The following is a 27,293-nucleotide window of genomic DNA, read 5'->3' as shown; positions in this document are numbered from 1 at the left end:
GATTCCTTTTCAGCAGGTAAGAGGACAGGTCTAGGTTTCTAAACCTGCAGCTCAGCTATTAACTTCTGACCGTGAGGGCTACTGTGGTTCTGACTGCAAGCCTGCTGACTCAAAAGCCAAAATCCACTGTAACCTGCAAAAAATGTTTCCTCATAAATGGCAGAGTCGTGCAGTGCAGGGATATTAAACCAAGAATCCATGCAAAATATGGCTGCAATTCAGTTTGTTTTTAAAATTAATTCAAAGTTAAGTTGCATACTCAGGTCAGCCAAGACACTAGCGAGTCAGTTGACAAAGCTTTTCCTGCCTTTTTTTTACTGAACTGAAACCAGAAAGATGAAGGAAACTAACCTATAGTACTAGCGGCAGTTTCTCCTCATTCCAAGGTGAGTGTATTCTTTGCTAAAAGCATGCGTACTGACAACATTATTAAGGAAGTACATGTCAATATATAGTCTTCAGCTTTTATCCTTTATTATGTACACAGCAAAGAAGGCAGCATTAGACACACGCACCGTGTGTTACATCCATTCCATCCACAGCACACGCACGCACACACGCATACACACAGCCTTAAAAAAGTGTCTGTGATAAGGAACATATTATAAAGGTTGTGATCTTTATCTCTGAGCCCCTGAGCTTTGTCTTATAGTTAGGTGAAAAGGCAATGAACAAGTCTTTCCTTGCTCTGTAAGTGCTTTGTGCAACAATGTCCATAGAGGTCATAAACAAGTCTTTTTGCAAGGAGCAATGCGAATGTCTTACTCCCATATTCTCAGTCTCTTTATCGCCATTTTTGCACCAAAAAGTTTCCAGTTATGTTTAGTTGTCATACTTGGCTAATATAGCTCTTGCTCCTGTGATTAAAGTTAGGATTGGTTCTGCAGATTGCAAATGAAATGCAATCCCCTCTTTCTCTCAAGAGATGTCATCTCGGTGATACTGTAGGACTAGAGAAGTTACCAGAATTTCGTGGGGACTGCAGAGGCACGGATGGAGAACTGGGAGACAGTTTTCTTGGGCTGCATAGGTCACCATTGTGCAACTTCCACAGAAGTTCTTCATTTTCCATTGACAGGCGTTTGTTTACTTTTGATTCCTTCTCTAGCGACTCCTGTAAAACAGCTTGCTCCGTAGAAAGTTGCCTGCAAACATAAGATTTACATCAGAACACATAACCCAAGGTGGAGGCTACAGTACTGAACTTAAAGAAAAGTTTGAAATTGCATAAATCCCTGCTTGGCTGACAACTAAATTACTTCCTTAAAAGGAGGATATAGCCTGTTCTCATCCTTGCTGCATTTAAACTGGTAGCTTGCAGAAAACAGGAGACAGTCCCAATAAGAAAAATCCCGAAAGGCCAGAAAAAGCATCTGAAAAGTGAGACTTGTCCTACTTGACATGACGTTTGTCCTACATGACAGATGTTTTTAAATGGCCATGCTGGAGCCTTTGGGTCTCGTTGCAGGCTCAGTTCTACATAGAAGCTGCATTTCTGTAGTTTCCTTCAAACTGGAAGAGTTGGCCCATCCATTTAAGCAAGAGTTGAAGTTAGGAGAACCTCAGGCCCATTTTATTCATGTTAAATATCACCATTATTGCTACATAAAACACACTGGCCTTTTCACTCATCTAAATTGGGGACAAATCACTCAACTGAAGTGGTTGAAAGTAAAACCAGGTTTAGCTCACAAGCCAGTAATAATTAAAGAGCCAATGTACCATAGGATGATACTTCTGAGTTGCTTTTTCTTCCCTGAAAATACTGTTTTGAAGCACTGAAGAACATACTGAGCCTTTCCCCCTTGCAATCTGTTCCTGCTTGTTCTTCTACACAGGAATGCACATTTGCAGATACACAAGTGGGGAAGAAAGGGGTGTGTTCTTTTACAGAGTACTACAAAATCCCAGTCACTAATATTTACTCAGAATTTTCTCTCGTCACAGGAACGCCTTCCCCTGGTTCATAAGAACATCTAAAAGTCCACAGATATTTTTTACCTTGAAAGCTCCATGTGTTTGTCCATCCGAGCTTTTAATTCTTCATTTTCTTGCTGAACCTTCTTTAATTTATCCGTTAGGATTGTATTGGTCTCCAGCTTTGAAAAAAGGTCACAGTTACATGCAGTCATCGAGATACTGACTGAGCTATCACAGACATTCAGAATCTGGAGTTTGCAGACCTTGTTACAGTAAGTGCAAAAACCTAGAGTAATGTGAGACTGACCTGCTATTGTGGCTTAGTACTGTATAATAGTCAAATAGATCCCACTTACACAAGGATAAGGTAACACTGGCATTTTGCCAGGTGTGCTGATTAGATGTCAACAAAGGAGTACTGGATAAGGGATCTACTAGTTAACCAGCATGTTCTAGTAACTTCTGCCAGTGGTGGGCAGCAGTTTTAGAAGCTGTGGCAGACAGAAGACTGTCTAGAAATAACATGCTAATGTGACAAATTCAAGAGCTCCCCTGTGTAAACAGCTCTCCCTGTTACTGTCCTCATTCTACTTCATTGCTGCAGGATGTTATCAGAAGTTAAGGAAAAACAGTGATTAAATGGTTGGATAGTCCAAGGGCTTCTATACTGCAGCCAATGTCTGTCAGGAAAGATGAAGGCTTACTAGTAATTTACTAGTAATTGTAGACCAGGGCAACATATGGTGCTGTACAATACTGAACAACTGACATGAATGTATTCCTTTGTATCCAAACCTCTTTCTATCCTTCCTCATTAAAATCTTGCTTAAGTAAGTATTACAACAGTGTTCAAAGGCCCCACCCAGGATAAGGACCCTGTCCTGCCACAGATAAGAGCATGCTAAGTAATTACAAGTTCTGCCCCTGAAATTGCCTTTTCATGTGGAATTATGCACAGATCAGGATCAAATCCACACAGCTAAACAAGTAGCTTAAAGATAATAGCTCAAATGATTGACCTAAGCTAATCAACTCTAGATGAAAACATTTACTGCACTCCATATTTGATCCCTTCTTGTTTAATTAGGATCATTTCCATGTTAATGATTTCCTGCCAGTGCAATCTATCTTCTGTAACACTCAAGCAAACACAGCAGGTAAGGATTTTTACTTTGGGGGATGGGGGACAAGAGGAAAGGAAGAGGAAAGGAAATGTGGAAGAGGCTCCCAGATAACCCTGTACTAACTTAGCAATAGTTTATGCAAACCAGTAGTTGTCTTAAGAGGTTAAAAGGTCATTCACAGCATCTGGTGATTCCTTCCCCCTCTTTACACTACAGCCCAATGTAGATATAATTGTACCTGCAATGTAAGCGTGTCCCAGCATCATTTTGTGTTTCCTTTTAAACAAAAAAAATTAAACCTTGCACATAAGTCTGACCAGCCCGAGTTCATTATCAGAACATAACCCAGAGACACAGTCCAAACCTGCCAGACCCCAAGGAAAACTCACCAGTTTTTCCATCTTCATTAGCTTTATATCCTGCTGATGGAGTTTCTCATTCTTGATCTCCAGCACTGCTTTCAAACTTTCCAGCTCCTGTTCCAGATACATAATCTGTGGGTTTTTCTGAAAGATTTCCACAGAGGTTGCTTAGTACCCTGAATTTCAGGAACAATTTAAGTGTTTCTCTGCTATTTAGAAAGAGCACAAGAATACATATGGTAATGACAGTTTCTTGGTTTAAGTGAAATCAAGTCAGACAGTTTAGAATTTAAAAAAAAAAAAAGAGCTGGTACCACTTTCTCCTCTGATTTTGTTTGTCCTTCAGTGTAGGTGGACAGTTGCAGTTTTCCTTACAAGCTGTTCAGAACACACTCTATGCACAAACGTGAAAAACCCTTGTGAGTCAAAGGAAGGCACTAAAGCTGTCACAGCGAAACTTGTTTTGCAGGAGTGCCCAAAGGCTCCCTTTAAGGCTAGGAGTTCCAAAGTTTATTTCATATTACTCATAACCCATCCCAAGAGGTAATTAGAGTAAACATTTGAAGAGTTTTCAGATGCTGGAATAGTTAAAAAAGCACCAGAAATTTAAAGCTATGAACTTGACTGTAGCTGATTTTCCCTGTTTTGAGTCAAAAGGTAGCTGATTCATAAGCAGAAATTGAAAATTTTCAGGTTTACATTCTTCTTAAACCCTAACAATGCAATTGCACATAAAAAATCTTGCACTGCTGTACATCCCTGTCTTATCTACAATACAGCCAGTTAGCACTTTCTTTTTTATTTTTTCTTTTTTTTTTGTTGTTATCCAGGAGGTGGAAGGGAGACCAGGAAGGGGACAGGGCAGGGTCAGATCTGGTTTCCTCAAGAAATTCTTTTCCAGAGTAATGAACCATTCAAACACTGCAGAGTAAAACATGCTCTCTGCATTTCAAAGGCAAAGTCACAGGCAAAAATAGGAAAAATAAAGCAAGTCTCAGTCCATTTCCAGGTAGTCTGAGTGGAATACAAACAGAAATCAATAAATGATTAAGTGCATTGTGTAACTAAGCTTATCTTTAAAAACAAACAAAACTTGTTTTTGCATATTTGGGTAAGAATAGTGGTGTACCGCATTGAGTAACAGCTTCACTGCCATGTCAGAAACCTCAGACTCTGAGGGCAATGCCTGCAGTTTTGTGGGGTGCAGTGCCACAAGGACAGAGCCAGTACATTTTGCAGGTAACAAGGGCCTTATCACCTACACATTTCATTCTCCTGCCTGTTTTTAAGGATTGTGGCATTAGTGGTTCTTGTTTAATTTCTACTTTTGAACAGAAGTCCATGTGAGGGTGGGGTGTGCTGTGCTGCCTCAGAGGAGGAAGCAGACAATTTGAACTTCATTCCGCCTTTTTGTGGCTTTACATGGAATCTAGGAGCTAGAGAGAAAAGTGATCCTGAAAAGTTTTAAGTGCAGCTTACACTATGTTCAAAATTTAATTTTTTTCTTTCCCTGTTCTGCTCCAATGTTCTTAAAATGTCTTTTTAAAGTTAAATCTGAGCCACCTCATTAGCTACTAATAGTAGACCACAGAGACAGATAAAAAGACTGAAAGGCCCAGATAAGATTTTAGCAAAAAAGCTGGGAGTATCAAGTGACATTATCTAAATAATACTGGAGAGTTGGAAATACACCTCTGTCTTCAATGGGCTAGTGGGAATTCTGATAGCTCAGAATTTGTGTTTAGTACAGAAGAATATACTGGGTCAAATCAGTATTTTTCCATACAGAAGCCTCAAGCTTATGATGTGTCTTATGCTGTCAGGATGCAAAGTGCATTTGCAGCTATGTAAAGGCACTTGACTATTGCTCCTTCAAATTAAACATCTGAGCATGCCTGTAGAATACTGTTCAAACTCCCAAGTGCAGTGTACAACATGTTCTCTTTGGTATCATCTCTCCCAACCACAACAACATATTGTGGTTCCACGTTCTTGTGGCAGCTCTGTTCTGCCACTAGAATAAGCAGTAAGAGAGGAAAAAATAAATTAAATTCCTGTGAAAACTAGGGCAACTTCTACTAAAAGCATCCCAAGTGAGTTTTTAAGTGTGTAATTTCTCTCTGTGGGATAAGCAATACTACTGGTATTCCAGTTATTTCCAGGTAACCAGAAAGATAAGCATGTTTGTAACCCTCCCAGTGCATGAAAAAATTCTGTCAGAACACATTTCTAACCCAGGAGCACCACAGGCAACAGCAGCCTTTGGAGGAAAGGCAGGACAAAATAAAAGTTTATCTGAAGGATAAATCATCAACAAGTATGAATCAATGTTTGAATAAATGCATTAAAGACTCAAGAAGGGAGTTTTGTGATAGTGACGTAAGCCTACACGGATCATAGCAGCATTAGAATATTTACCAACTGTCCAGAAGAAAGCTATGGTACAACTTTTGTATACACAAAGGTCTTCAATTTAACTTTGGCTATAACTTACACCATGGACTTAGACACTCAACAGCTTTATAAACTTATAATGATAAGGTTAATATATAACACTGTAGTGCTTGAGAAGAACTTCTGGCAAGCAAGCCATTTACATAAAAAGTTAACAAGTATGGAAGCCCTATCAGGCTTGATTGCAAACTTTTCATACTATGCAATAAAACAAACCCAGGCTTACAAGATCTGCTCATCTGCATTACTTTTGAAGATCAAGACTTACAAGATTGGCTTTTTCTTTGGCTATTTGTTTTTGCTCTTCTAATTTCAACTTCTCACTCAGAGAGTCATTTTCACATTTTAATTCATCAATTTTTTTCTGAAATGAAAGATATGGTATAGTTAGGCCAAGAATTCAGTGCACATCTCCAAACTGCCTTTTAAGTTTTAGACTGTAGCAATGACCCCAACCCTTAACAAACCTCTAGCCATTCCTGCTTCTCTTTAAAGGAATCTTCAAGTGACTTCCTTTCAGATTCATGGGCGCTCTTGAGCTCTGCAACAAATTATTTTTGCAGATTTTTAATACTGTGTAAGACATGAAAATTCTTTTTGAAAAGCAGCAGCACAAAAAGCCAGCCAATACACATATGCACAGATGCAGAGGCAGTGACCACACGGAAAGAAGATTTATCATGAACTGATCCAAAGCATGTACGAAGCATCAGATTTATTGCTGCTTCAGATTTGTTGATTGTCCCCTTGCCTATCCATGTCATTAGTTGACAGCACATCAGTTTTGAAAGCATTCATCTACATGGAACAAAATGGATGAATTGAGCCCTCAAAAGCTCAGTTTCTGAAGGGAAACACAGCAAAAACTGAAATTGTGTCTTCCACAAGCTTCTAGAAAAACATTTCCTCTCCTACTTTGGAGATGCCACACAGAGGAGTTTGCTCTTTGATTGCAGTGGAAGCATCACCAGTTTTAATGACACAAAAGTATCACTGGAAACTTGGCTATCAAGTAGAGTTGGAGGGAGGATGGAAATCATCAACACTTAAATCAATTAGATGCAATGCCATTTAAAACTGAGCACACTCACCACCCACTCCCTGAAAAACAACCTTTGTCCCAGTATACTGTAAGCAGTGTGTAATATTTCTCAACATTCCCATGTCAGTCTGGAAAGCACAAAACCCTGCTTGGCCTCAATTTCAATTTTGAGGTGCTCCTTATAGAACTAGGGGGGTTGGAGCAATCTCTCATTAACTTGAGATTTTGAGGGCATACTGCAATTCAGACATCTTTTACTGAAAGAAAAGGTCATCTCCACTCTTAAACTGTTTTAAAAGTTTCATTCAACTACAATGGGATCATGGTTATTTCTGTATGTAAAATGAGACTTGTTCAGTTCCAAAAAAAGGAATTCAGTCAATGTTTATAAAGATAGCTGACTGCCAAGAATAATGAATTGGACATATTGATGAGAATGCTTGTGTAAGTAGCAGTACTATAGCATATGTACTTGTATACAAAATACTTGCCTGAAAAAGAGGATTCATACTCCTTTTTCAGCTCCTCTACTTTTTCTGAGTGGCTGTTTTCAAGTTCCAGCTTAAAGTTTTCATGTGTGATATTTAAGTTGTCCACCTGCAATATGATGACATGATTTTTCTCCCCCCTTACATGTGTCAACTTAACCTTTGTTTAAAGTATTGTTCCAATGGCTTTATGCAGTACATTGAGTACTTTTAAATGGTCTAGGTAGCACTTAACAGATGGTCACAGGAGAAGCTAAGCCACATACAAGACTTAATAGATGAGCACAATGCCTTACAGTTTACCACTACCAACAGGATGATGTATGCATCTGTTGCACTCATGGAGTTGTTGCAAAGCAAGGTCGCAGGCCAGGGGCATTTCTATACATCTTGAAACACAAGCTGCCTCAAATATCAGGTGGAGATCTAGAAGTCATTGAAGTTTGCAGAACACAAGGAATCTTCACCACATTTAAACACAAGCTTAAGATCTGGACAGCTTAGTGTAGTAACATTTTTACCATTGCAATGAAGTGGAGTTTCACATTAGATACAGTAACGCCATTATCAGCAAACCCCAGGATTCTCTGAAGGCTCATTTGTAGCAGAAAGCAATTGCTAGAGAACATTTCTACTTCAAATGTTACAAACCTGCTCCTGGAGTTGCGCTTTGTACTTTTCAGCTTCTTCAATGCAGATACTTTGGAGTTTCTCACATTCTGCAGTGTAAAATTGTTTAAGCCTCTCCTCCAGCTCAGCTAAATCATTGTGATGTTGCTGGTTTAACTTCTGCAAAAACCCTTCATAAGCAACTTGCAGTTCATTCCTGTCTCTCTCCAATTTCTCACAAGCTGCAGAAGTGGTTACTGAAGATGTCAAAAGAAAAAAAGGTAACTGGATCAAGTTCAATGCTAATTTCACTGTCTTCATTACAAGTATTAAAAATAGTGAACACTCTGCACAGCAACACGATTATACAAAGACAAATATAATTTATCCATGAAATGAGTGCCACCTCCAAGGACACATGAAAAGATCTTTGCAAAAGTATTGAATTCAGTGTTTCTTATGCTGCAAATTAATTGAATCTTGTTAAGCCAGGAACCTATATAGAAAGCACAAGTGTGACAGTTTGTCATGACATAGAAGAATGAATGTCTCACAAGAGACACTGGAGTGCTCCAATAAAAAAATTAATTGGATTTGCTACTTCATCTAATTTGATCCCATTTCAGTAGCATATTTGTCAGAATACTTTCATTTTTGATATATAAGCCACTTAGCTAAATTTGAAAGTCTTAATATCCTGAAGACCATCCATTCAACATGTTACTCTCACTCAGATATGCAGCAGAGAAGCAATTCTAGCCTGACATGGACTGCCCGATACAGAGCAATACAGAACATCCAATCTGAAAGGTACTGCTAATATGCATACGCCCAAGATATTTAAATATGCAAGATACAGAACAGTTTCAGGCAGAAAGTGCAGAGCATTAAGAACACAGAAAGAAATGCTGTGTAATTCTCTTTACATTTATATTAACACAGGTCAGCTAAAAAGACTACCTAGGTTTGTCTCCCCATAGTTACAGCTGATTAAAAGGCAAAACAGAAGTTAGTAACTTGTACTTTTGAGTTTGAAATTTAGCATTCCCAACTCCAGGCAGGCAGGCCCAAATAGGAGGAGTCATTCTCCTGCTGTTAATATGACTGGAGCAAGCGCCTTCTGCAGTTCAGCTGCACCCAAAGCCTGGAAGCAAGGTGAAACAGGACCTCTAACCCAAGTGTGTGGTCACTGACCTCAAACAAAACTGCTTCTATACAGACTCTAGTGCTTTGGTTTAAAATAAATTAGGTCAGATGAGTGTCTACTTAAAGAGAAAAATAAAGTAAAACATTAGTTTGATCTTTAATCAAATACAGAAGTGTGCTTGGCACACTGCCCAAACAGTATAAATATAAACTCTATGTAAAAGCATGGGAAGATTCACGGATTTTAGACAGGCAATACAAGAAATTCTCATCACAGCTGTGTTTGAGCCTTAAGATACATAAATTACAGTATCTTCAAGGACCGATTCCCAAAGCAGTACTGGGCTCTGCTCTAGGGAAAGCAGCCTGCCCCGGCACAGTGCCTCAAGTTACATGCGTCTCAGATTCCCTCTTTGCTACAGCTCATTAAGAGCAAGCGAGTAACTCGATGAATGATACTTGCACTCTCTTTTAAGGAAACTGTAAAGAACTCTTGGCCCTGCTGCCATCACTTGGAACCTGCAGTTGAACGAAAAAGTGTAAGAGAGTGAGCTGTACTGCATGGGAATCAATCTGCGTGTGTGCCTACCTGAATGAGTTTTAACAGCAGGCTTAGCTCTGCGCTAGGTCTCTGTGAAAGATCTGCTGATCAGGACAGATGTAAGCCAAGCTGTTCATCCCCTGACTGGCAACGATGCAACTAAAGGCTCAACTGAAATGTACCACAACATTCTCTGCAACCCAAGCAGATTTCACAGTTTTCTATACTTTTATACCACCACCAAGAAAGGTTTTAATTTCCCTATCTTTATTCCTTCCACAAACTTCTATTATAACTGCTCCCCTTTGGGAAAAAAAAAAGAAAAAGAAAAAAAAGGAAAAAATTAGCATTCACACTTCTATCACATTGCACTGGCATAAAGTTATTGAATATATATGCTCTGCATTGTCACGTTCTGGGGGAAGAGGAAACATCACAGGTAGAGGACATTATTCTATGATGCAGAGAACCAGGCAGCAAGCCAAATGGAGACATTACAGAGCCAACCAACCACACGCAGAACAGATCTCACCATCTATAGCAGAGTAAGAGGGGTATAGCTGAGAGGCAGGCAACACACATGCCTCATGTTAGATGCTTCAGAAGAAGCAATCATCCAATTCTTTATTTGTAAGGCCAGAGCCATTCACTTGCCTCCATTTAGCTGAAAGAATGTGCTGCCTATCATTGTCTTATCTTTAAATGTCAGCACACAGAACTTGAGATGATGCAAAACACTTCAGGAAAAAAAAAAAAAAGGCAAATAGCAAACCACACCTTTGTCAAAGGAAATAGACACATCAGTTCTCAGCCAGTCTGCAGTTCAGATTTAGGAGAAGACTAACGTTACAAAGGCAAACACAAACTTTTAAAACTTGCATTTGCAGTTGAATGTTGTGCTACCTTCAAGGTAATGTCTGGCTTCCACAAAGCTGGAGGCTGCAATGCTTCCTTGCAGATCGCAAGTCTGACTTGAATCCTTGCCATCCAAACCAGGAGCAGAACCACCACACCACCAGTGAGCTCCCAGTATCATGGTGGTGCAAGAAACTGCGCGTGTGAAGTTTCAGCAAAAGCACTGACGCAAGAATTATCAATTTGAAATTATGAGAAGTCCTGTAAAGCAAAGTTTGTCCCCATACTCCAGATTCAAGTGTCTGCAGCAAGTATTTTGTGCAGCCCTACCCATCTCCAGACTGAGTCATGTATTTTATGACTGTACACTGCCTTGTTTTAAGAAAGGGACAAGCCATAAAAAGGCAATTCCTTAGTTTGACCACTCATCCACTGCAAGGGGATGCTGCACAACTCCTGACTAACCAAACTGGGTGGCTACTCAACTTAAGAGTTGTCTCATAGAACTGGTGCTTGGTTTTGAAGAAAAATTTGTAACTGGAACATGTGCACTTCCAGGAGAAGCGCACAGAAGATCTATTTTGATTTCTCGACTTCTCTTGACTGTTCAGAAACACTTGAAGGGCATGCTTCAGAGCTTTTGTACACAACTACTGTGCTTCCTCTCCCTTCTTAAAGCACTTCCCTCCACAATTCTACATCTTCATTATGCCATGCATTATAACAGACCACAGACCTTGAGCAAAAAACAACAGGAGACAAACGGTCCAACAGCATTTGAGAGAAAAATCAAGCCACAGAGATGAAAAGATGCTCCATCAATTTGTCCATTAAGTTTGTTCAGTCTTATTTGTAAGTCTTATCTTAGTTTTAAGCTTTAAGGATAGAGCATATGGAATGGTGTACTTAGCAGCCAGAAGCAAGATTTACTTCTTTATTAAAAGCCATTAGTATTTTTCCTCCACTTGGTGGTCCCAGCCTCTCCTCCCAATCATGCAACACTGTCTCTCCCTGTATTATTACGACAGGGAGCAAGATTAATCTGTATTTTTAGGCTTCTTAACACTTGTTTCTTATAAACAAAGAGTCTGGTTCTTCTGGGCAGAACCATGACCTCTGGCAATCAGAAAGTTTCTGTGATTTGGTAAGAGTGTATCTTCAGATCAGAAATACTGATTTTTACTGATGTAAAATTAATATTCATCTGTAGTGTTTAACAATGGCCACTTGCATCTTGGGTATTTCATTGCAAAGCTTTCTGTGTGCCAGAACTGTAAAAGAAATGCCTGCAAAACAGAAGTGCAGAGAACCAGGCATGTGGCAACTCCCTGCAACTGTGCAAATGGCAGCAGATCCAAACCACGTGAAAAGTAGCATCACCTGAAGGAGAAGACTAGAAAAGTCACCTTATTTTGTAGTATCCCCCAAAAATCTATTTCATATTTTCAGTAAAAGTAGGCAAGAAATAAGACCTTAAGTTGTGCAATATCTCCTTCTTACAAAAATTTATTTTTTCTCATTCTAAAACAATTTATCATCTAATTCAGTCCTTATGGCTAAAATGCTTACATAAAAACATTTTTCAACTTACATTCTGCTAAAAGTCATGATAACCATAGCTCTAAGAAGATAAAACACAACAGATTATTTTTCTTTTAATCCTAAATTAAATTGTTTTGAAACAAAAGTTATCTTCATAAAATTGTCTAAGTCACTCACTGGTCTAGGTATGATTTATGAGAACCCATTAGACTATCCGACATTTTGAAACAGAGGTCACTAGGACAGTAAACTAGCAGGATTTTAATAGATGTGGGGGATGTGAAAAGGGGATAACTACCAGAAAACGTCAATTAGTTAGCATGGTGTAATGTCATGGTACGTAACACTTTATTGCTCTAACTTTATATTTCACATTGCAACATCTATTTATTGTATATGTTCCATCAATCAGCAAGTCTATTGTAGACACAAGGGCTCATTTCCTTCTCTATATAGTATTTTTTTTTAAATTGTTATCCAATAATTAATTGGTTTTCAATATTGGAAATTCTTCTACCCAAACATGCTTCCGAGTTTATGACCAAGGTTTTCTTGGTGTTACTTCTATAACGAGACTAACAGTACAGTGTGTTAAGCCACATTTCGTATTTTTGTTCTTGGGCAAGCTGAAATGAGACAGGTAGACCAAAAAAGCATGCTTTAAGCTACATTTAAGTGGGTATGGTTGAATACATATGTGAAGCATTCAGATATCTGCCAGGAAGTAAGTTCCTATACTCTAATGCTGCAAACACAACAGTGTCAGCAGGCAGGCGAGCATGCAACTCGTGGCAAGTTAGGCCCTGCCCCAAATGATTGACAGAAATGTCTACCTACTAATAAGTATTTTTTTAAGGCTTACCAAAACCTGAAAACCAAATCACATTCACTCCATCCATCTGTAAAATACAATAGTCTTTTTTTATCCCAACCTCTACAACATTTTTAAGGTCATTTATTAATAAAAAATAGCACAAAGGTATTTTGAAGAAAATACCATTTATCAACTGCAATGCCACAAATGGAGGGAAGAGAGAGGAGTAAGGCATTTGGCTGTACAGGATACATGGAAGCCTTTCCAGCCCACTGAAAAAGGCTCACGAATGGCAATTTTCAAAGGGCCAAGGCGGGCGCAGGCTGAGTCAGCTTTGCACCTGCAGGTTTGTAGGACTGAGCTGGATCACATCCAGCACGGTTGCAAAGAGGCTCTGAAACAATTTGGAGCGCAATTAATTTAGAGGAGGCGTTTCGTACCTCTGAAGAAATATGCAGCTCTTGCAATTTCTGCTTACCTAATTAAACGGGTAGCTAGAAATAATTTACAGACTAGCTTGCATCTTAATAAGATGGGAGACAGGTGACAAACAGGACATCTGTACCTGCTCCAGGCCCCAGAACCAAGGCATTTACATTCAAATAACAAAGTTTAGTCTTTGTGGCTGGCGATTTTAAGGAAACCCAAGTTCAGAACCTGACTGTTAATGAATTTTAACTCCTTTAGAAAAGCCTGACCCCAAACACATCATCATTTCTAACCCTCACAATGCGTTTCCAGCTACTGAGAGCAGAAAGCAGTGTCTGGTAACCGTCCACCCCACGCTCTACACAGCCACATGGTCGTTGCCAAAGGCAGGATCTGGGATCACAATGCGTATTTAAATCATTAAACAAAAAGGTGTTTTGGTAGAAAGGCTCATGCAGAATAACCCAGCAAAATGGGAAATTTGACAGCAAGCCAATTTGGTTTTTTTGCAAGGTACATCAAGGAGCTTGGGAGCACACACAATTAAATTTTAAAGGAAGAAACTGAGGAATCCAAACTGTGCAGGGTGCAAGCTGCAAGAGACTTCATGTTCCTCTCAGACTCAGCAATATGCAGGGCACAAACTACACTGAGCTGGGCACACCTGGTTCCTCTTCCTAGTCTGCCTGCTCCCAAACTGCAAAACAACAGGCATTAAAAACACAGAAGCTGGGGCTCCAGGAAACACGTACACATATCCACACGGCCAAAGTAAGACTCAAACTGTACTTAACTTTCTGAGCCAATCCATGCCTAGATCATACTATGAATCAAAATTTGCAGTACCTAATGTCAACACAGCCTATGGAAACCTTAAGTTCAGCTATATCCATTTAACAGTGGCACTAGAGAGCCGATTAGCAGGTGTGTATTTAAATAGATTATTTTCAGCTAAAGCTACTGTTACAAGAATGCTTTTCTTACACCTTGTCAACAAGTGAGGTCTGGCTGGCTTATTTATTTTTCTTAATTTTTATTTTTGAAACATATCTTTTTGAAGACAGATGGGATTGAAGACCTGTGTCGTTTTTCATTTCTGTGATTAAATCCACTCCCTTTACATGCTGCAGAGAGAAGTACAAACAGGCTAGACGTGTGACGTGGTTGAGACAAAGAAGCTGCATGAAGATAAATGCTTCACTGAAAGCATGGTCTGGTAACCTTACGAAGAGAAGCGAGCCCGAGGCTGCCACTCAGATGCTCCTGCAGAGCTGACCCAGTAAGATCAGCTCCGTGAGGGGAACAGCTGACAACCTCGTCCAGCAGCACACCAGCCAGAATCCCCAGCTGACAGCTCTGTGCACTCAGGCATCACAGATCCATCAAGCTCAGTTGCATTTGAAGTTTTTTCTAGTTATCAACCTACTGAAGGGCATATTCTTGCAATGGGAGTCCCACATATGAGCTCAGTAGGCTGTTAATCAAAGCAGGAAGGTAAGAAGTTTATGGGAAGCTCATTTAAGAGTGAGGCACTGTTAGAAAGAACCAAGCTTTCAAACAAAACAAAAAAAACCCCACCAAACCAAACCAAAACCAAAACACCCCACCCCAAAAGCAGTAATGGCCAAAAGTGCTGGCTACCTTTCGGTCTGCCCATCTAAGCTGAATTTTCCCTTTCCTGATAAGTGGCAAACATAATACCAAGGTTGATAAAGGAAAAACAATATTGAAGATGCAAGCACATAGAAGAATAGAGACTTTCTTGCTTGAACAGCAATCCTTCTGAAGTAATTTTCAGGATAAGGTAAACAAACGGGTTTGCCCAGAAAGTCACACATAGGTACACACACACACACAAAAAAATAATCTAGTCTATAATGTTTATAACAGAACTTTGTAGGAATGCAAGAAGCCCATTTCTGCACTAAGACTCTAGTTTTGTTGTTGTCACTTCAGGGTGACAGAAGCGCCGGCTGCAGCTGATGGGGGACACAACCCTCCACCCTGCTGCTCCTTCCCGTCTGCTCCAGCACCGGTGCTCCTTCAGCCACATGCTGAGCCAGGCCGGGCAACTTTGGCAAAACAGCATTTCGAGCTGCTAGTTTTCAGCTGGCTGAGGTCCCCAGGCAGCTCACCACAGGGCTCGGCGCACGGCTGCTCGGGCAGTGGTGCTGGCACAAGGCAGGACAGAGGGACGCAGAGGCAGAGGAAGGTCCGGCTCTTTCAAAGCCAGCCCCTACTGAGACCTGCCTGAAACAACTGCGGAACTGCAGTCCAGGTGCTTCCATCAGTAGTAGGAAGGTTAAAAGCTGCAGCTTGACAGATGCCAGACTGCATCAAGCTCTAGAAAAGCCTCAGCTTTTTAATACTAAGCTTCCAAGAAAGAAAATGCTACACATTTCTGCAGTGTCTTTGGTACTCTCGACTATCTATTTAGGCTGCAAGGCTTTCTCTGTTTGTGATACTCCCCATTCACACGTTTGCAATTTAATGCAGCACCAAATAAAGCTCCCAGAAAGCAGCATTTTAAAGTAACCCTCTAAATTGGATGTCAGAAATAGTGACAAGTGGAGAAACTGCTCTGTTGCTTCAGCTGGGGGCACATGGGTACCGCCTCCCCCTCTGCCACTTCCAGCTCTGAGTAGTTGCCAGGGAGCCCTTGCCTTATTAACCAGCACTAAAAAATAAATCTGAACATTAAATGCAGCACCTGCAAGTAACAGACCTACATTCACACTCAAGTTTCGCTGAGACAATACTCAACTCCCAAAGCATGTGAAAATAAATATTTCTAACTTTTCAATGATAAGTACATACCTGAAACTGCTCCACGTTTTACTTCTGCTTTCAAAGCTTTTTTTATTTTTTTTTATTTTTTTTAAAGGGGCTTCATCATAACAGAAGCGTGCTTTTATAAAATGCTAGCTTCACTTTCAAGTGCTATAATTTTCAAGCAAATGACTTTCTGCACTCCACAAGATGATTCTGCTTGGAGTTCAAGTTATACAAAGTTACCATTAAGTGCAGTTAAGTCAAGCTTCAAAGTTGGCAAAACTAGCCCTTGCACATTATAGCTCAATTTCATATTATATCTGTCCACTAGGATGAGTTCAAAGATTTAATCTCATTAGCCTGATAGCATTTCCTTCTGTTAATTTTACACGCATTCACCTACAAGCCACTAAAGCAGAATGCAGATTTTGTGCAGTATATTTTACAGGTTTATGGATTTTTTCCAGAAAATCTCTGAAAGACTGTGTACAAATAACTTAGGGATCAAACAGAAGTATATATACTGTCAGCCATCCTCCCATTTTTAAGAAACTGAGTGCTTTGGTCATCAGACACATGTTTTGCAAGGAGGCCCTGCTAGGCGCAGTCAGATCAGTGCCAGGAATTCAGTGAACCTGGGGTCATGCTGTCAGGGCTCCAGAGAAATGCAGCGATTAAAGCATCTGAGCAGATTCAGTCAGGGAATTAAATGACTGCCATTACAATACCAGGGCATCTGTCTTTCCGCAGATGTGTTTTGCTGCATTTCTGTTCTCATGAAGCATAGAAAAATAAATTCTTACCTAGTTCTCCTCGAAGGTTAACTAGCTCTTGAGATAACTCTTTACGCTGTTTCAGTGCTTCCTCCCTCTGCAGAGGAAAAAAAAAACAAAAAAAACAAAAAAACAATCCCAAACATTTGGTTACTAGTGATCTGAGCAGGGCACCTTCCAATAATTAACTTACATGTGTTCTGTAGGAAAACAAGAGGCAGGAGCAAGAAGCCAAGATATGAATCATTTAGGATAACAGTTCTGCTGTTACAAAATACACAGATGTTCTTCTGTTGTTAAGGAAGTTATAATTTAAAACAAAGAATAGCTTTTTCCAGGATAACACTGCAATTAAAATCCTACTTTGCAGCAATTAGTTATATATTTTATGATGGGTGTAGCAACATTAAACCTCCAAAACAAATCAAGTGATAGCTGTCAAGGGCACAAAAGTACGGTATATATGTGAAAGAGGCATGCATTAAATACTTATCTTCTGCTCACTCAAACACAAAACCAAAAAACTTCACTAAATGCTCAGTGTTCCATGAAGGAAAGGCACAGCCCCGTTCAAAGTTGAATACCACCCACCCCACTGCTTGCGGTTCTTAATTTTAAGAGAGATGATGTTTCTTACACTGAGAGAATCCTAACAAGTCTGCTCAAAACAAGCAGAAGCACCCATCTCCCGGCTTTGCCTAGTTGTTGTGCCTCAGCCGGGGGAAGGTGGCCGGCCGGGCCCCTCTGCCCCCGGACCCACACCCCAGGGAGAAGTGGGGGCACAGCCACAGCAGAGCTGTTGCTCCACGGCTCGGTGACCGGCACGCCTCACACCCACGGCCACGGCAAGGAGGTGGCAAGGTCTGGGCTTCCTACTCCCAGGGCGCTGTCACCTTCAAGCTCCCGTCCAGCTCCCTGCCGTCGGAAAAGCGCTGCGAAACAAATACTGATTACCCTTGCTGCAGCACACTGAGAATAGAGGCATAGTTTGCTGCTAGAGCAGCCCATCTTCCAGCTCCGGCGGACCCCCGCTCGGCCCCCCGGCCCTCATAGGCAACGCGCAGGTGGCGGTACCACCGGCCAGGCTGGTCTGGCCACGGCCGAGCGGCAACCCGAAGCTGGACCTTGCCTCCGCAGGTTATCCTACTTCCGCGCCGATCGCTCCCGACAGCGGCAGATACTGCAGCTTCTGCAATTGGCACAAGCAGCCAGCGATTACTTAAAGCCACAGCCCTTCTTTTATGAAAGGCGAGCCCCAGACGTTAGACCAATCGATCTGGAACGGCAGCCGGGATGGTGAAAGGGAACGCTGCCCTTCTCTGCAGATAACGGAGCTTATTTTTAGCCGGTTCGGGCTTGCTATACACTGCTTTCGCGCTTAATTTGTTGATGCAAAAATAAGCCGCGGGAGGCCTGAGCTGAATGGGAGAGCCACAGATACAGCAGCTTTGCTGCTGTCAGTGCCCAGGCTCGCGTCCATGGCCCCTGCGCACGCAAAGGGCCTGAAACTCTCTTTGTGTGCCTTTCCTTCAGCTAGAATACATTAGAAAAACTAAAAATAAAGCACTGGCCCAAAAATCACTTAGACTTTTTCCTTCAGCTACTACACAGCTGACCACGGTAGATGAGTTCGCACACTGGCAGGGCCACACCTGCACCTGGTTTTCCTCAGGGAAAACCTCACCTTTACAGCAGGTTCCGCGTTTGCCCCCAGTCACTCTTGCCACAGCCTGACCCCAGGCTAATGTTGGCACTCGCTCACCAGGTCACCCGGTTAAAAGCACCCCGGTCCTAGAGGTGGAGATACCCACTCCATGCCTGCAGAACAAATAAAGCAGTAAAATACACTGTTCTTAAGAAAAAATAAGAGGGAATGAGCACCCAGAAGCCAGACATGTATTAAGGCCTGACACAAGACTAATCAAAATGAGTGATTATTATGCAATGCACTCTCATCTGCTGCAAGTTATAGGAAATTATTCTGCAGCTGAAAAGGCTGTTTAGAAGAAAGGGCCAGCCCTTTACTAGCAATATTTGTATTCTTGACCTTGTATGGGAAAGATGCCTTTTTAATCACTACAGTTTAAGCAGTCTTAACAGTTATTTGGACACTGACACACTGGTAGGGGTATTAACTAGCTGTATTGCAGTTTCACATTAAACACTTAGAAGCTTTCTACAGTGACAGTGGGCTTAGATTGAAAACCACGCCTCGCCCTCCACAGTAAATTCTCAGGAGAGCAGAGAGCTCAATTATTGAAAGGACTCGCCCTGCTCTTCCCCATTTCCCTGCTCAGGAAGGAGAGATGAGTCATCTTGCTCCCGTTCAACACCAGTTCCTGCTACGGACACAGCATCTGATGATGGAAACGCGAAAGCTGCAGTGAGGTATTTGAGCTGCATCCTAGCACGCCGGGACACAACCACATAGTGGATTTGCAAGCAAGTTAACTACCGAAGCACTTTTATTTTCATGATGTGGGCTCCTGATGGGATTTTCCAAGGCATTTACAGTAATCTTGTCCATTACTAAATTAGTGTACAAACACATTTAGGAGATTTATTTTGTTTTTAATGCCCCCCTTCTTGGTTTGCATACTCACTCTTCATTCTAATTCTCAAAAAAATCATCCTTGAACCTGATTTCTTCCAGCCCACTATGTCAGTAAAATATCTCAAAGTTTTCTCCCTCAGCCTAGTGGCTGGACTACGCAGCAGTCCCTTTGCAAACACTAATGTTTTTGCTTAGTGTTTCCAAAAGGCCTACACTTCACTGTCCACACATTGTGTTTGTTATTAGTTAAAGCTATTTCATGAGAAAAGGGCATATAAGATCAGAATATACTAAGGACTGACAGAGGCTGAGACTAAAAACCCCAAATAGAAAAATACTGTCTTTTTTTTTTTTTTTTTTACTCTTTCTTGCTTTCTGCTGCTCTTAAGTACTCTTGCTTTTACTACTGCTGTTTAACCTTGTGCTTCAACCTCCAGCTTGTCCATTCATAGTTTCACAAATCAAGAAATACAGACAGACAGACTTGTATCATCACTGCCTGTTAAAGAATATATTTGGAAAAAGCTAGCCATAGAGACTGCCAGCCTAAAATAAGAATAATGAGTTGGTCATATGGTTAAGCAGCCACATGAAGTAGTCAGACTGACTAGCAGTTAATTTAGCAGACTTTTATCTAAGTTCTGAGAGAACTGAAGCTCCAGGTATGGGAGTCTCCTCAAGAAAACATGAAAGTTTCCAATATGTGAAATCTAAGTGCAGTGAAATACCAAAGACTACTCAAATAATCCAGTAAGGGCCATCTTCAGTACTTAAAGACAGGCATGCACATGCTTTGGGCTGGAAAATCGAGCAACCTTCTAGTTTATAGTTTACAAGATTCTAGCTGAAAAAATCGATACGAGAAATTGAAAGAGCAGAACCAAGTGGGAGCATACAGGATTGAGCAATTTTGGCATTGTTCATTTATCCAGATAAATCTAGCAATAGGGATTATCATCGCTTGGTTGTCAGAGACTCAAGGAGGGTCTTCAAACCAATTTAAAGCTGTTTCTGGCACAATTTATGAGTTTATGCCAAGATCAGGTAAGATGACTGGGTACCTATTTTTCTTATTTCAAAAAAAATCTATTGTAGGTGCACAAGAAACCCAGTCGAGCTTTAGCCAAAACATTGCCCCTACCATAAACATGGAAGCTGTAGGAAGGAACGAGTTTGGGGAAAAAAAGCTTTTCCACAGGCAGCATCAGGGAGGTGCACCTCTGCTGTCGGACACTACAAAAAACCCCTCTCAGCACAAAGGAGGAGACTTGGACATTTCTTGTTATGTGAAACATTAGGCAATTAAAAATCCTTCATGTTTTGAAAATTTGAGAAGCGAGTTCAGGAGGATGTGCACCCTGTAGCAAGGGCGCTTGGGAAGGTGAGGTACGCCCCACTACAACTGGATGGCAGAAGAAGAGGTCCAAGGTAGGGTGCTGGAGAACATGACAGTTTCAAGATGACAAAAATGACCAAGTCAGGAATAAATTACAAAATTTCTCATTCATGTTTGTGCTACTGGCAGTTATGCAGGCCAGTTACAGGCTTAAGAGTATTTTTCCTGGCAACCAGCTATTTTTGCTGCAGCTCGAGATTCAAACAGACCATTCTCGGGTCATTTTAGATACAAACAAGGGTGAAGATACAGCAACATCTGAACAGTTTCCATTACTTTGCTTGAAAAGCAGGAAGCTCTACAAAAGTCCACGTCCCAGAATGAACAAAACAGGTATTTATACCAAGCACACAAGCAGCCAACCTTCTGGCTACGTACCTATACCAAATCTTCACATGAGAAAGACACGAGATACCTCCAAGAGCTGAGGTTATGAGCAGTTCTCAAGCTGGAACGCGTGGGTATTCCTGAAGCCTCCCACAGCTCCCACAGCAGACCCCAAATCCAGGAGCATGCAGTTTTATGGCAAACTAGCAACTCTTATTTCCTTGAGAAGACATGCAACTAGCCAGACTAACCATTTCAGGTTTCCCAGCACAGTCCTGTTGCTAGCCAGGTGAGGTGACCTTTGTGTGGGAGCCCCATGCTCTGCCTGCAAGCCAAGGCTTTGAAAGCCACAAATAGGCCATGCCTGGCCAAAAAGCCCTATTCACCTTTTGCAAGTTTTTCCTCCACGTTAAAAGCTACAAGTCTTTCAACAGCTATCTATGTAAAAGAGCAACCCATGGCAGAAACCGGGTTTCAAGTATGTGCATCCAAATAAGCCAGCACCTCCCATCTGGTAGCAATTATCCACACATCACAGTTCACATTTTAAACAACCACACTCCTTCTGGAAACAAAACGTGTACTCTATTAGAGCCTTACTAAAGAAAGAATTCACAAGAAGCAATACTGAAAAGTTTGCACTTATATAGCAAAATATGGGGGGGTTGTTTGTGTGTTTTTTGGTGTTTTTTTTTTTATTTCAAGCAGCTATTTCACACCAGTATCTGTGATAAGCTACCTATCACAGTTGCCTAGTCTACCCCATGCAATGTATCACCTCCTCCAGGAGCTCTGTGGCATTTCAAACTTCTTAGCAAGCTTCTGTCATTTAACAAAACCCTCTCACTCAGTTTTTCATCCTCAGATTAATGTTTCCAGATTATCCTCAAAACTGCACTCATGGGAAGCCTTGTATTTTCTACACATTAACAGCTTCAGAACAAGCATCATGCATTGCCGCAACTGAAAACTGCAAAGCACTAGTACACTGCAAAGGAACAGACACAACCCACTTTGAGGTCCTGAAATATCTTGGGGCATCAGGTCACGTCGTGGGACTCTTCCCGTGACACAAACATACCGTGTCCATACTGCAACTTTCCCCTTTATAAGGCTGGGCTGCGACATGGTCCCTGCCCAGAGAATGTGGAGAAAGGCCCAGATGATGCTGGTACCAAGCGCTCCGTGGCACGCAGGCAGGCAGCTCCAAGTCACATGCAAAGGGCAGCAACTGTACCTGTCACAGGCAGAACTGGCAGGTGGAAACGGCTCTCACCTGAAGGCTGTGGATCAGCCTTTAGTTTTATCAGCAATACACGTTGTAAACAAGTCATTTCAAGAGTCAAGACTTATGGAAGGAGAACATAGACTATCAAATACAAAAACATTATGATGCTTTTTTAAAAACCATTTCATTAGACCATACTAAATAAAATTTGTTCAGAGCGCATAAAACAGAAAGGAAGCACTTAAATGTGTTTTACTGTCACACACAGGGCCAAATTAATTTTATTCTGGGAAAGGAAAGCCTGATTTTTGAAAGCCATTTGCTCAAACCACAAGCACTTACTCCTAAAAATCAAACTTAGAGAGAAATACTGAGCATCTTTAAAAAATAATAATAAATTATGGTTATTTGCAAGCAGTTCTGTAATATGAGTGCTTAGACCTTAAAGGAGATGGACTTAACTTGTATGGAAGAACAGATTATCATTTAACTACTTAATACTAGTGCAGTCTCAGTTACCACCAGTTCTTAATACAGGATGCATCTCTCATCTGAACACATACTCCTCCTACGGATGAAGCATTAGAAATTGGAGTCTACTCATACTTGTGCTGCACCAGTCATGAAAAGATGAGCATCATCGTTGGCCATACTGTAGAAACTGAGTCACATCTTTGCATAAACTCCAGTCATTCATGTGTCATCAGCTATATCCTGGAGGTAATTATGAAGCGGTAACAAAAGGGCCATTCATATCTGCTTTGCAGAATGACATTTGCTTTGATTATTTTGGTCCTTATACTACAGTATTTCTACCAGTTCCTGGTCTTTCTTTGCTGGCAAAACCCAATCCTCTAAATAAATCTTGTAAATAGAATTCAACAGTTTTAGAAGTGATTTTTTTTTTTCTAAACTCACCTGCCCCTCACCCTGCTTAAAAAAAAAAAAAACCAAACCCTTAAAATGTCATTTCTTTTGCATCACTCAGAGGTAAGAGCAAGGTAAAGAAATGAGCCAAGGAAGTGGCATGGCAAACAAGCTTTACTCCCCCTGCGCCATGTACATTTTTGAATCGAGGAGTAGGCTATTCCTGCAGTAAAGTAAAAATTCTATTAACCATCTCAAAAAAAAAAAGTAAAAATATCTACAGTGAAACAACTACTTTCAAATTACTGTTGGCATTTACCAAATGAAATAAGCTATCAATTTTTACCTTGGCTTATTACTTCAAATGGAATTCAATTAAGGCTCAGACTACAACACTTAGGATATTAGCTGATACAGATTCACTGTAATTTCTAATATTTTACTTCTCATTTGCTAGGTACATTCATCAAGAATCAGATGGTTATTCCCTGGTGTTTAGTGTGAAACACTAAAGCAGAGAACCAGCCAAACAGGATTCCTATGAGTCACTTAATATTTAACAAGGAACTTACACTTGCAGGCTCTTTATGCCTTCACAAGCTTTTTATGGGTTCTTATGCTCATATGGGATCTTTGTTTTCCCATTTTGAAGAAGTGATGTTCACCTCCATGCAATAGCTTTACAAAGTTAGGTCCAGGTGTAGTAATATGGGCTATTTAACTTTACTTCTCTATTACAGCCTATTTTCTACTTCACAGCATTTCTGAACTGTAATATTAGTTTTCATTTGCCACACAGAATGACTCCTTTCTTCCCTGTAAAAATTCCCTGAGCAATTACTTTTTCTCAGTATTTGAAGTTTTTTGTCTCAGTTAATCTCATCTGAGTACGAGACAGTCTCCATCAGATACCACACAGCTTTAACAAGTTACACTGTCACAACTTAGGTTCTCACATCTATAAAATTATAATTATAAAGTTCTTTGAAATGTTAGGATATGAGATCCTATGCTTGAGCACAATATTATAGTATTTGTTTTACATCATTCCGTTGTTAAGGCAGTTTAGAATTCCGTCTGAAAAGGCAGTACAAAACAGAAGAGGGAAATGAGAAGCAAAGATGTTATTTTCTTTCTTGCACTAACCCCTCCCTATCTATGTATCCATGTGGTAGATACCTCTAGCTTGCTACTGTCACTAATTCTGCATCTTGAAAAAAGTAAATTAGGAGAAATAACAAGCTGTAGGACGGGACTCCCAATTGTCTCCAGCTGTAACCCATTCTGAATACCCAGATATACCCAATAAATTGCTTAACTGAGGTGTCTTCTAAAAAGCTATTTCCACCAGAGCCTAGTTTCACAGTAATCAATGGATTAAAATATTTGTCGGTATGTTAAAGCTCACAACCCTTCAACCTGTTGCCAAAAATACTCTTGTCCATCAGCAGCCATGTGTTACAGGGACCTTGAGAATAATTTGAAACTTCCTTGCTTTCCAACAGCTACCTGTCAGATGCAAGCTGCAAGAGCCTAGGTTTGCCTTTCAGAGGGAAGCTACTGTGTTATTTCTCAAATACTCTCCTTTACTGAACAGAAAATATTTGAATTCCTCAAATTCAAGATATTATCTTTTGACTTCTGTTCTGGTTTTTTTTGTTGTTTTTTTTTTTTAATTCTGAAGAAACGCAAAAACTATCTAAATTAACTATCCTTATTCTCCCTTGCAAAAAGTTATTTCCATACTTTGGGAAGCCAGATTTAAAGAGAAGTACACTGTGGATGAAAATCCTAATGAAAACCAGTCAAGTTTGATGTTACGTTCTAGAAAATCAAAACTATAAATTTAATTCAAAGACAGCTGCTCTAAACAATAGGCCTGCCAATATATTTTGGATTTATAGGCCAAAAATATGACAGTTCCAAAATTCTTCCTTTTACTATAAATGGTTCTGGGTTTAGTGATGCAAGGTGTACTTCTGCTCCTTAAGCTGGATATGCATTTCTCATGTGATAAATATTTTCTGCTGAACTTCCACAAAGGCCAGGGCAAATTTTTCTGATACATGTGTCTCTGTATTCCAAGATGGAAAAAAACTCTTTAAAGTGCTAAGGAGTTCTCAAAACAACTAGTATCTCGACTCAAAGTCATCCACATGTCAGGAAATTCCAGTTATAGTAGCTCATACGCTAATGGTTAATTTCTGTTTCCACCTAGAAATACTGAAGCCCATTTCAGCCACACAATTTCTAGCGCATTATTTATGTTGCTTCCTGTGTCACATCCAGTATTAGTGGTATCCGCATATTATTGTCAAGGCTCTACAGCCTCTCTAATGGCATTTCCCTCTACGAAGGAAACTTCTTGAAGATGTTACCACAGTTATTCTCAAGTAAAGTTTGAATTGTAAATACCAGTCTTCACATAACCATACCAGGAAAAACACAACAGGGAAATTTAGTTTCTGTTCATCTCTGTAGCACAGCCACAAATTTGTAGCTCATTTCTACAGCAGAGTCTGCTGAGAGCTCTTGAAACTCTTAGATTCGTTTACTGAAGTAGAACAGAAATGGGTGTTTATAATAATTAAACATTTTACCATCTAAAGTTTTTTTTTTAAACAGCCTGAGTAGTTCTGAATGTGGCAATTTATGCATTAAAATGAGAGGATGAAAATGTACTATTTGTCAATTCATACTTTGAGCAGTCACAAACATGTTCAAGTCACTCTAATAATACATTACCTCTCCACTCAAAAGCTAAGCCTTCCTTAAACAGTTTTAGAAGTTACCAAACCCAGATTTAAACCCAAGCTAGTACTGTGCTGTTAAAACAAACACCCCCCATCCCCAAACAGGTAAGAGTTTATACGTGGCAGTAAGTGATACAAACTCCCCAGCTGCAGCGATCACACAGCCTTGCAGGGGGCAGCCCTGAGGCAGGGGAAGGGGCTGAGCACCCCCCAGGAGGCAAGAAGTAGAGGCTCGCACAGGAGCCGCCACAGCCTCAGTCTCATCAGCCGGTAATGTACCTTTGCAGGACATCACGAAAAGAAGCAGAGTTTGAGATTTTCCTTCCCAAGGAAGTATCTGGCTCCTACCCATAGCTGCAGACCTCTTGGGTGCGTGTTCCCAGCACCGGGGGTTCTTCATTGCCCCTCCTTCCTGCACTTGGGGTATGGACAGACCTATAATACTAGATGCATAATTGGGTTTTTTTCTTCCTGACTGGGTGCCTGAACTGGCTCCTCAAGGCCAAGTGAGCACCAGCCCACAGAGACACAAGGGCAAAGGGAGAGAGGGCAGGGCTGCAGGAGTGGCAGCCACGGCCTGACTTACCGCAGACGTGCTAAACCACGTATTTAAAGCCTCTGTGAATGCATCTGTTACTGAAGGGACAAGAAATAAATTCAAAGTTAATATGCAAAATGAATACCAGGGCAAGTTAAAAGATCAACTCAAATGCAGTGGTGCAAATTTCAGAGCTTAAAGTAGTCAAAGGTTAACGGAAGATAGCTTTCCTTGGCACTTCTTGCACTTACTGTAAATGGCTGATTTCACCATTTCCTCTGTACTGCCACTTTTCCTTTCTCATTTGAACTTAAAAAAGAGGAAAATAGTTATGAAGTCACAGGAATGACTGGAGAGGAGAAAAGAACTTTAGCCTGGAGAAGAGAAGGTTCCAGGGAGACTTTATAACACCCTTCCAGTACTTAAACGGGGCCTACAGGAAAGATGGGGAGGGACTCTTTAACAGGGAGTGTAGTCATAGGACAAGGGGTAACAGTTTGAAACTGAAAGACAGTAGATTTAGATTAGATATTACGAAAAAATTCTTTACTGTGAGGGTGGTGAGGCACTGGCACAGGTTGCCCAGAGAAGCTGTGGATGCCCCATCCCTGGAAGTGTTCAAGGCCAGGTTGGATGGGGCTTTGAGCAACCTGGTCTAGTGGAAGGTGTCCCTGCCCATGGCAGGGGGGGTGGAACTAGATGATCTTTAAGGTCACTTCCAACCCAAACCATTCTATGATTCTATTCTACGAACTACCA

The 27,293-nt window shown here is 40.8% G+C and overlaps 1 protein-coding gene across 4 annotated transcripts in view; it reads right to left on the bottom strand.

Moving 5' to 3' along the window:
• Window positions 1-452: 452 nt before the first annotated feature.
• MTUS1 (microtubule associated tumor suppressor 1) overlaps window positions 453-27,293 on the bottom strand; it is a 92,013-nt gene continuing 65,172 nt past the window's right edge. For all 4 annotated transcript variants that reach the window (XM_010570046.1, XM_010570048.1, XM_010570049.1 and 1 more), the window contains 8 exons: window positions 16,902-16,968; window positions 8,042-8,256; window positions 7,394-7,499; window positions 6,328-6,401; window positions 6,129-6,224; window positions 3,434-3,550; window positions 2,002-2,099; window positions 453-1,145 (listed from right to left, as the gene is read on the bottom strand). In XM_010570046.1, coding sequence (XP_010568348.1) covers window positions 929-1,145; window positions 2,002-2,099; window positions 3,434-3,550; window positions 6,129-6,224; window positions 6,328-6,401; window positions 7,394-7,499; window positions 8,042-8,256; window positions 16,902-16,968 — 990 coding nt within the window. In that variant the 3' untranslated portion in view covers window positions 453-928. The remainder of the gene's footprint in view (window positions 1,146-2,001; window positions 2,100-3,433; window positions 3,551-6,128; window positions 6,225-6,327; window positions 6,402-7,393; window positions 7,500-8,041; window positions 8,257-16,901; window positions 16,969-27,293) is intronic.

This window comes from Haliaeetus leucocephalus, unplaced genomic scaffold (genome assembly GCF_000737465.1).
Source record: "Haliaeetus leucocephalus isolate CR32 unplaced genomic scaffold, Haliaeetus_leucocephalus-4.0 Scaffold284, whole genome shotgun sequence".
In the NCBI taxonomy this organism is placed as follows: Eukaryota; Metazoa; Chordata; class Aves; order Accipitriformes; family Accipitridae; genus Haliaeetus; species Haliaeetus leucocephalus.
This window is presented reverse-complemented; position numbering and strand designations above follow the sequence as displayed.